The 11,306-nt window shown below is 38.0% G+C and overlaps 1 protein-coding gene across 4 annotated transcripts in view; it reads left to right on the forward strand.

The window, feature by feature from the left end:
• CDC14A (cell division cycle 14A) overlaps window positions 1-11,306 on the forward strand; it is a 180,290-nt gene that overhangs the window by 35,313 nt on the left and 133,671 nt on the right. For all 4 annotated transcript variants that reach the window (XM_011992532.1, XM_011992531.1, XM_011992530.1 and 1 more), the window contains exon 3: window positions 154-229. In XM_011992532.1, the coding sequence (XP_011847922.1) occupies window positions 188-229 (42 nt within the window). In that variant the 5' untranslated portion in view covers window positions 154-187. The remainder of the gene's footprint in view (window positions 1-153; window positions 230-11,306) is intronic.

Raw genomic sequence — 11,306 nt, forward strand, 5'->3', positions numbered from 1 at the left:
ACCATTAGTTATTTGGATTATACCATGGATCAGATTGGTTATAAGATAATTGAAATTTGATTGTAAATTTAATGAAATTAAAGATGAACATTGATGTTACTGAAAGTTATACTTTTACTAAATACTAACTTTTTTGTTTTTCTTTTATCTTAGTTTCTATGCAGATTTTGGACCGCTGAACTTGGCAATGGTGTACAGATATTGCTGCAAACTAAACAAGAAACTAAAAGTGAGTATTGTAGTGATATTTGTAATTTGGAATTAAAATATTTGAACCATAGGGTCTGCTCAGTGGGGTTGGTGTGCATGCAATATTTAGTCAGATGATCTTGATCTCTGGAAATTTATGTGAGTAGTTCACCTAGAATTTGAAAGTGATCCTCCTGATTATACCACAAAGGACATGCTAACCTCTTTCAGTTTTCAGAATGAGTTGCAATATGAGCTGAATGAAGTCACTGGAATAGTGATCTAAGAAAGAAAGCACAAATCCTTTTAGGCTGTTGTTAATGAGTCTATCAAATTCCCTCCTAGGATAATTTTTCTGAAACTTTCAGATATGCCTGTAGACCCTGTTTCCAAGTGATGAAAAGGGCTCATCATGGCTGGAGCTGTGTGCATAACATTTTCTGTTTGGTCAAGATTGAAATTTTTTGCATGTTTCTTAAATGTTCTGTGTAGTTAACAGCCAAGTGAGATTGATGAACCAGCAGCGACAGAGAATGGAATTTTACCTGAGATGATAGCATTCTGGTCATACATTTAGTATTCATCTATATTTTTGATTTCACGTGGGTATCTGGTTTCATTTTCTGTACTTTTATGTGGATTTTGACATGTGGCTTTTTTTTTCTTCTTCAAGCATATGAGGAAACTCATCTATATACCTAGTTTTAGTAAACTTATTTTATCACACAGAAAGCAATATGTATCTCTTTTTCTTCCAATTTCTAAATGAAGATCGTAACGATTTCAGTTTGAAAGACAAAATGCTATACAGCAGACTCTTAAGGGTAAATAATAAATTATAGTGCTCAGGTATTTTACTCTTTCTGCTGGGTAAAATGTTACTAGTGTTACATAGTACAATGCCTTGGACATGTTAACTGTTCTGTGATTGTCTTTTGATTTGATTGGTTTTTAATGAACTTAGGTATAAAAAGCAGTCTGATGGAGAATTTCCTGTAGAATATGTTGTATCCTTATGAATTTGAAGTTTTGCCATTGATTTCAAAGTGAGAGGTGGACATGGAATTATACCAAAAAGAATCAATAATCATATAACATATTAGGTTGGTGCAAAAGCATTTGTGGTTTTTACAATTACTTTTAATGTTAAAAACTACAATTACTTTTGAACCAACCCAATAAAATCTGTTTTACTCAACTTTTATAGGAATTAACTTATAAAGTAGTCTGACTTGAAAAGATACATGTAAATTCCTTTAATTAAGCCAGATCTGTTTTTCAGAAAAGAAACCCGTATTTTACAAAGTAAAATAGAGGTTTTTGCAATCACCAAGGAAGTAAATAATATCCTTATTAAATAAAATGAACTTTTAATCGCTGAATAAACAAGAAAAGGAAATTAATAAATAATGGAAGTCTATTTTTTTTCTTTTGAAGACCAAGGAATTTCTTTGCTGTCTTGATTAGTCATTAGTATGTAGTTGGAATGAATTGGGTGTTATGATTAATCTGGGAACTGAGTACTATCTAGGGTAGCCAAAGAGAAAGGAGTCATTATCAGGAAAGTAAAATCACTGGTGTGACTCAGTGTTCTACTCATAGCAGTTGCACAAGATTAGATGGGTTGAGTTGAGACTATTTTTTTCTACCATTTTCTACACTGAACAGTATGGTAAGTGTATGTATGTAAACTTGTTTCTATTTGCTTTCATTTATAATGCTTTGTTTCAACATTATGGAAGTTTAATAAAGTTTAAACTTTATTAAAACTCCACGTGGTTCATTTTAGTGGTAAGGTAATATGTTGGATGTCTGGAATGACATATGTAGCTTTAGGACAATTAATGGGCACTGTATTACTTGCTGAATGATTGCGTTTTAAAAACTCAAGTGTTGATAAGTCGTGAGTTATCTCAATAAAGCATACTAAATAGAATCTCTAATTAGGAGAAAAAGATTTACTGTACCAATCCAAAGTTGGAATTGCTTCAGTTTTGTGGAATCTTAGTTTCTTCATCCATAAAACAGGAATTATAGAACTGTCACGGGGTGGTGGTTAGTATTGTATTAGAAAATATATGTGTCTTAGTCTGTTTTGCCTTGCTACAAAGGAATACCAGAGGCTAGGTAATTTATATATAAAGAAAAGAGTTTTATTTGGCTCACGGTTCCACAGGCTTTGTACATGAAGTATGGCACCAACATCTGCTTCTGATGAATCCTTCAGGAAGCTTTCACTCAAGGCAGAAGGTGAAGGGGAACAGTCATGTCATATGGCGAGAGAGGGAGCAAGGGAGAGGGGAGGGAGGTGCCACACTCTTTTTAACAACCAAATCTTGGGGGAACTAAGAGTGAAAACTCACTCAGTCCCCTCAGAATGGCACTGAGCTGTTCATGAGGGAGGGATCTGCTCCCATGACCCAAAGCCCCACCTCTTAACACTGGGGATCACATGAGATTTGGAGAGGACAAATATCCAAAGTGTATCAATATGTAAAAGCTTTGTACATTTTAAAGTCCTATACATAATAAAGTTACCAATGTAACATTTGTGAATTCTGATAGGGAATATAATAAAGACAATTCTTCTACAAAATTGATGAACACCCGCTTCTCAGCCTTAAAGCTGTTGTTTCTATATGGGAAAGCTGTCCAATATAATTTTAGGAATCTAAATGACCATTTAGGCAAGACTCAGAAAGGGAGGCCTGGGAAAGGTGTGTGACTTGCCCAATGCAGCAGGTAAAGTCAGTGCTAGATTTCATGGCTCTCGACTGCATTTTTCCTGTCCTTCTTTCCACCTTCGGTAGCAACCATAGCCTCTGGTTTACAGTCACCCTTTGTTCACTCTTCGCATTGCCCCAGCTACCTCACCTTGTTGTCCCACGCTAACTTTGAGGCTTCTCTGCCTCTTTCATTCCTGTAAAGGTTAGGGCCATTCTGTCTGCTTCACTTCAGGAACCCAGACTCCAGATTCTCCCCTTTGGAAAATGCCTTTGTTACTCACCTTGCACATTCTATCCCTCTCACACTACTGGGATTGCTAGACTTTCAGTCTCCCTGTTCTCTCAGTCCACTGGCACCCTGCTGATGTCTCTTGCCGGCAGCCCATGGTCACTTACTTCAGTAAGGTCTTGGGTACTTTGCTTTCTTGTCTTTCTGCCTTGTCAGCTCTCACCCTTGGTGTCTTCCCAGTGGATGATTTCATGCACTAATTTACTGGGAAGCAGCAGTACCCTTGCCACTCCCAGCCTTGCACTTTACTCTACCATACCAGCTGTTCCATGCATTTGCTCATGAAGACCAGTCTGACTGGGATGCCCTTACCCTCTGGCTTGATAGTTCTTCATTCTTTAATACCTTGTCCAGCCACCACCTTTTAGGAAGCATCTTCCTCTCCTTTTGGACTGGATTGAGGGTGCCTCCCTTGTTTTCCCATAATTCTCTGTGCAACTCTCTATCCTTGATGAATTGTGATGACCTGTTTTCACCTGTCATTCTCGCTAGACTATGACCTCCTAGAGGGTGGGAGGTGGGGGATATAATATATCTTTGTGTTCTCAGTGCCCAGTGCAGGGACAACAGACACACAGAGACGTCTTTTGACTTTGTCATGGTCCCCTTTATTTGCAGATCCCCCTTTCTCCTTTTGCTTCCAGAGGTTGCAGAAGAAGAGCCTGCCTCCATCCTTCCTGTGCGCTGATTTCTTAGCCCTTTGTTATCTCACTTTTGCCTTCCCTACTCTACTGAAACTGCTCTAATAGCATCTTAAATGCCGAATCTGATGGCATTTGCTGGATCCTCAAACTCCTTTACTTCTCTGAGTAATTTCACACTGTGTTAACCAGTAACAACTTCTTAGAATTCTTTTCTTGTGTGATTTCCCAATTCTTTTAGGCACATTTCATTTTTTAGTTTGGAAATTTTTATTCCTTCCAAGAAAGCTTGTATGATTTTTCTTCCTTATTCTATGCTTTATATAGATAGGTAATATTTTGCTGTACATTTTATTCCAATCCCAAATTTCTCATTTTTGAAATGAGAAGGTGGTTTTTTCCAGTTGATGATTTGAGGTGGTGATTTATCGCTATTTTTGTGTGTATGTGTCCATACGCATTCTATTCCCAATGGCCTTATTTTAATTATGTCAATTAGAATGGAAAATTATTCCATCAAATGTGTGCTTAGATTAAAAATCCAAACATAAAAGGCATCATCACCAACGAAAAACCTGCTGCTTATTTAAACTGCTTTAAAAAATTGTCAGTACTAGGATTTAGGCAGTAATAGGTTACTTTTTGGTATTTCCCCTAGGATAGGGGAAGCAATCAAAAGAGGGAAGATGCATTGAAGTGAGAACAACTTGTTAAACTGTGTATGCTATTTAATGTTAAATATCATCAATGATTGATAGGCTAGAGCCGGAATTATTATTCTGGTAATTCAAGGGATCCATAAACCCTTGAAATTATATGTACAATTTTGTATGCATTTACATTTTTCTTCTGGGAGGATTCATGGCTTTTCTTCAGGTTTTCAGAGGGATCCTTGACACAGACAATGCTAAGAACACTAGGCTAACGTCTTCTGAAAAAGAAGACTTTACTAACAAAAGACAAAGTTGTGATATTTTGAAAAAACTGAATACCTTCCTCAATCTATTCTTTTTTTTTTTTTTTTTTTGAGATGGGGTCTTACTGTGTCACCTGGGTTGGAGTGCAGTAGTGCGGTCATAGCTCACTGCAGCCTCAAACTCCTGGGCTTAGATGATTCTCCCACTTCAGTCAACTGACTAACTGGAACTATAGGTGTGCACTGCTGTACCCCACCCAGCTAACTTTTTTTTTTTTTCTTCCCAGTTTTTGTAGAGGCAGGGACACACTACGTTGATAAGGCTGGTCTTGAACTTCTGGGCTTAAGCTATTCTCCTGCCTCAGCCTCCCAAAGTGGTGGGATTACAGGCATGAGCCACTGTGCTTGGCCATCAATACAGTTTTAATTATTGATTTCATTTTCCTCTGAGAAAAATAAAACCTCAGCTTGGAGAAAAAAAAAATCTCTGAGAAAAGGGGACATTTTCTAGGGCAGTGCTTTTTCTTTTTTTTTAATACCTGCTGTTGTGAATCAACAGGATAATTACAGTAATCTTGAGGACTGTTTTAAAAAAGGATTAAGGGAATAGTCACAGAAATGTAATTTTAAATTTACAAAACATCCCTCATAGCCCTTTCAGGGTAAAAGGGAAAGGGGGTGGTCATGATGAAACCAACGATTATATTGAAGCATTGGAAGTACCTGGCAGATGGTGGGGCTTAGGGAATGTCCTTGTTGCTGAATGAATCAGTGCCATAATCCTATCCTGGAAACCAGGCACCTGCCACCATATCAGGTGGTTATATACACAAGAACTCTCTTGATATAATGACTAGACCACCCTATTATAACTACAAAAACATGTTGAGATTTCTTCATGTGGTTCTCTTCTGTTTCTGGCTCTTGGGTTTGTAGGGAAGAAAAGCAAGCTACATTCTGGAGATAGTTCATGTAGTTTAAAGAGGTTCTAGGGGCTCCAGAGCAATGTCATCTCCCATGGGAGCGAGCATAAACAGAGTTTGCAAGGCAAGAAACACTTATGCCTGTTAGGAATCCTCAGGCAGGAAGAACCCCGTTTATAGAGAATCCCACAGGCCTTCAATTATTGATTATTAACACGATCAAATCATCTTTATGAGGAACTTTTCTCTGACATTTTGACTTCTGCTTTAATCAAATGTGCTATTTCATTAATGAAATGTGTTGGGTTTGTAACAAAATGGGCCACACAGAGACACCTTTTTCTTTTTAAAGGAATGATTCAATCTATTTCATCTTGGCACTAAATAAAAACATAAACCGTATTTTGTTTTGTACAGCCAAAGAACATTTTCCAGAGTATTCCTTTCCTGAGAAAGTTGGAGGTAAAACTTGTAAAGGTCATGGCTGCTCACAGGAAGACCTGCTCATTTTATCGCTTTTGCAGTGAGATGACCACTGATTGCTATGGAGATGCTGATTGCTGCGGCCATTACTGGTCTAGCCTAGCCACCTGTAAGAGAATGATGCCTTGGTCATTGCGGTCTCTGTGCTGTGATCTCCTTAATGTGACCATGATCATTGACAGAACTTGCATGTTTAGGAGGTGCATGGGCTGTATTTTTATTAAACAGCATCTTATCCAGGCTGCACTAATGTCTTCCTTAGCTCAGTCAGACTGATTCATACAGCTTAATTAAACACAGCGTTCTAACCAAATAACTTGAAGATTTTACTTTTCTGTGTTTCTTTAAATTGACCATTAACTCTTTTTTTTCCTTTTTGCCTTTGGCTTTGAGCCTAATTGTATCACCTTTTGTTATTGAATGGTTAAGTAGTTTGTGCTTTCCTGACTGAAGCTGAACAAGTGCATGATTTGTGTTTGTTGCCATAATCCGAGCGTAGCCTGAGCTATTTGTTATTTGTGCAGCTTGTCATTATTTTTTTTCTCTCTCCAAGTTGCTGTGGCTTGTGTTTTGCAAGGTGTTATCCCACTAGAATATAACCTTTCACATAGCTTTTCTTTCCAAGATGGAAAATGTCTGGGGTCAATACCCTTATCTTAATTTGTATTGTTCTATCATAGCAGTCATTGTACTTTGGTTTATAAGTACATTTAGTATTTATGATATACACTTATGATTTACATAACAGGGGCAAAACTTTGACTCTCAGGTAAGAGAAATTTCTGTAGGTTTGATTATATTAATTGATAGATAGTCAATACTAAATTCCACCTTTTATCTACTATTTTTTTTGCCTTGTTAAATGAAACACTTACTGTACCTGTAATTAGTATCATTTTATTGGTCCTTGTGTGCTGTAAATGCATCCCTATACAGTTATTCTCCTCTGTAATAAGCCTTGGCCAATATTTTGCATTAAATATTCATTAGCCTTTGAGGTTAGAGAGTGGGTTTCTTCTCCCCTTGTCACTGCATTGCTCAGCCATGTGTTTGACACACAACAGCTGCTCAATTCATGCTGATGGAACCCATAGAATCTTCTTCAGCGGCAGTATGCTGGCACCCAGATTTAGCAAATTGGTCACCTGTGGCTTGCATTCTGTCCACAGACATGTTTTCTTGAGCATAAACACTGTTTAAAAAACTTTAATTCATAGTCAATATCTGCAGTTTATGAAAGCTTCCCTTTTGACTTTTTTGAAATATTGCAGTATCTGACCATTCTGCACCTAGATTCCCTCATGAGCAGCAGGTTGGAGCTCAGTGCGCTTTGGATAGGGAATGCTTTTCTTGTTTACCAGCTGCCCCACTTCAGATTCTTGGCACCTGAGAATGTCTGAATTTGGAACCTCTGGAATAATGACATTTAAGGCAGCTTTAATCATTAAAGGGACTTGTTCCTAAAGTGTTATCACCTGGAATGCATGAATTTACAAATTGTGATAAGGTTTGCTGAGGAATCTGGGGAAATGTGTTTTTTGTAAAATGCTTTTAAAAGGCTTATTGCATGATTTAGAATTCCTTTTTAAGAGAATGTAGAGTTCTTTGGGGACAACTTGACCAGATGGACAGCGTTTTAGCTTCCATATAAAAGATTCCCATTGGTGGAACCAGGTACATGTTTAGGTAGTGCTTCTCCAAAATTTAGCCATTTCTTAGAGTAGTGGATTTCAATGTGTGATGTCTGGACCAACAGTGTCAGCATTACTGGAAAACCTGTTAGAAATGTAAATTCTCAGGCCCTAATGAATCGGAAATTCTGGAGGTGAGACCCAACATTCTGTGTTTTATTATATAAGCCCTGCAGGTGATTCTGAACCAATCTGTTAAAAGAATGAAATACAATACAATAATAATATAATACAATTTAGAGTTAGATTTAGTTATTTCTGAAAAATCTTAGTACTATTGACCAGTTCAACCTGAGAATCATTTAAATTCTGAAGCATGAAACTTGTTATGGCCTCACAATTAAGATTTAGACAAATTATCAGGCTCAATGAGAAAGTTCTGGATTGATCCTGCTTACTACTCTTACCGTGTAAATGTTCCTCAAAGGCCCTCTCTGGCTCTGGGCTTATGTTCTCCTTGTAAAACACAGTATGCTCATTATATTTTAGCCTTGCCCAGGACCCCTAGTCTGGGAGACATTATGTGTCTGATTAAACTAGACCCCTCTGGTGCCATTTCTTTTGCTTTGGGAAATGGTGAAATGTCACAAGTGAGCAATAAATGCAAGCCGTTGTTTATGGTTATTATAGAGGGCTGGCTGTGTCCACTTCAGTCTAGAAAGTTCAGAAGGGTATTTGCTTTGTAATCCCCGCACTTTGAGAGGTTGGGGTGAGCAGATCACTTGAGGTCAGGAGTTCAAGACCAGCCTGGCCAACATGGTGAAACCCCATCTCTACTAAAAATACAAAAATGAGCCAGTCGTGGTGACACCTTCCTGTGGTCCGAGCTACAGAGGAGACAGACCGGAGTAAGGAAGAGGCCACTGTCCAATTTAGAGGCATGATATTCTCCTGATATTAGGGCAGAATCTGAGAAGACATCGACTGGGCTCATACATAGAGTCCTGTCCTATTGTCTCCAAACTGTGACTTTGTCTGCATGGTAAAGTTCTTCCATGAAAGATCTCAGAAGAGAAGTTAATGTTCCATAGCAGGTACTTCAGTCATCAGTGTCTCCACTGGGTGTTAGTATTGCTTCTTCTAGGGTGCTTTGATTATGTAATAGTATTTTTTAAGTGGGGGACGTGCTTAAAATTTGAGAGGGAAAAACATTAAAGAGTTTTTTTTTTTTTTTAATCAGCCCACTCATATAAAACATCAGCTAAAAAATTGACAAAATATGTTGTTATCCCTCAAATTTTTATTCCAATACCAAAATGTCTCCTCTGTTGAACAACATCACTGGTATAAAACCTTGGGCCAGGATGACCGTAAGAGGGAGGCCCAGTTGTGAAAAGGAAGGGACATTAGCACAAGGCCTAATTTTGAGATTAGCAAATTTTAGATTAATTAGGAAATTAGGAAATTAGGACAAGGTCTAATTTTGAGATTAGCAGATTGTTCTCTGCTCTCATTCACTTTGAATTCTTTTGATTCCTCGAGTGAGAGAACTCCACTCTCAGTGATTTGGCCTTGGAGATATTGGCCAAGCTTCACTAAGCAGGAAATCATTTCTTGGTTGGAGTGCTTTTGAAACTTAACTGAGGAAACTGAATTCCAAAAATATCTAAGCAAAGTAAATGCTAGCAGCTTTAAACATTTTCCTAAAAATCAGGCAGAAAGCTCTAAAAAAAAAAAAAAAAGTCAGTTATGTTTGCTTCCTGTGGGCAGTTTCTCATAGGAAATATTTTTAAATAAAGTTTCTAGGAAGATTTTGTGAAGACTATTCTTTATCTGATGTAATTTATGAAAGCTTATAAAGTTTAAACATTCTTCTAAAATATTTAAAGTGTTAATTTGTATTATATTTACTTAAAGAATATTTATAGCTATACAGTGAAAAGAAAGTCTTCCTCAGAATTCTGTCCTTTAGTTTTATGGTTCATGTTCCAGGATAAGTCTCTGTATTCTATATACTTTAGAATGAGAGAGAGATAAAACAAAACCAGGCAAACACAAAAGATTCTACTCCCCTCAACCCCCTCCAAAAAAACCCAAGGAAGAAATCAGCATCAGTGATGAAAGAACAGCACTATGACTTGTCCCTTTCAGCAAGTAGATTTGTAAAATAAACAGTTTCACATTATTAAACAATAGCAGTAGTTTGTCATAAAACCTAAATTCTTAGTAGAAAAGAGCATCAAAAAAGCGAATCCAGACTTGAAGATAGACTGTTGATATTTTCTTCCCCACAGGTATTTTAGGGAATTAGGAAACATAAATAGTGAGAGGCTGGGAGCCAGGAAAGCGTTGAGTCCCTATGCTCAGTCTGACTCATGTTTATTGAGAGCCTGGACTGTGTAAGGCAGTATTTAGATATTTGCAATTCAGAGATGATGGGAGATGCTTAGGTCTGAAGAGACTTTATTTCCTTTTTGGTAAATCAAACATAACTTATTGATGGAGAACAAATAAGTGGCAAAACCAACCAACCACCCAACAGACAATGAGACAATGAAATAAAACAGAAAAAGCAAATGTTCAGGCAGTCAGTAGTCCCAAATTAAGAAAATGAGGAATCAAGTGTCAGCACCATTGGTTGTAACCTTTACATCCCTAGGTAACTTCAACGCATCAACTCAACTGAGCTGAATTAAATGCTGTGCCTTTTTTCTCTCTTTATTTCATAGGAGTATCTGTATAAACCTGTCAGGAAATCAGGGCATTGGCAATAAGAGACCTTCTTTGAGTCAAATACTATTTTTTTTGTTTGATTTTTGTTTGTTTGTTTTTGAGACAAATTCTTGTTCTGTTGCACAGGCTGGACAGCTGTGGTGTGATCATGGCTCACTGCAGCTTCTATCTCCTGGGCTTAAGTGATACTCCTACCCAGTGTTTTTGTAGAGATGAGGTCTTGCTGTGTTGCCTGGGCTAGTCTCAAATTCCCTGCCCTAAGTGTTTCTCTCACTTTGAGTGTTGGAATTACAGGCATGAGCCACCAGGCCTGTCCTCACATACTAATTTTTAAAAGTTTAATAAAAAGGGCACTACTGGCCGGGTATCGTGGCTCACGCCTGTAATCCCAGCACTTTGGGAGGCCAAGGCAGGTAGATCGCTTGAGCCCAGGAGTTCAAGACCAGCCTGGACAACATGGCAAGACCTCACCTCTACAAAAAATACAAATATTAGCTGGGCATAGTGGCATGTGCCTGTGGTCCCAACTACTCAGGAGGCCAAGGTGGGAGGATCGATTGAGGCGAGTAGGTCAAGGCTGCAGTGAGCCAAGATCATGCCACTGCACTCCAGCCTGGTTGCTAGGTGACAGAGCAAGACCTTTCTCAAAAAAAAAAAAGGTAAAAGATAAGAGGGTACTACTATTTTCAGATAATGTGATTCTAGGAGTTCGAGACCAGCCTGGCCAACGTGGTGAAACTCCGTCTCTACTAAAAATACAAAAAGTAGCCGGCTG

Source organism: Mandrillus leucophaeus, unplaced genomic scaffold (assembly GCF_000951045.1).
Source record: "Mandrillus leucophaeus isolate KB7577 unplaced genomic scaffold, Mleu.le_1.0 Scaffold413, whole genome shotgun sequence".
In the NCBI taxonomy this organism is placed as follows: domain Eukaryota; kingdom Metazoa; phylum Chordata; class Mammalia; order Primates; family Cercopithecidae; genus Mandrillus; species Mandrillus leucophaeus.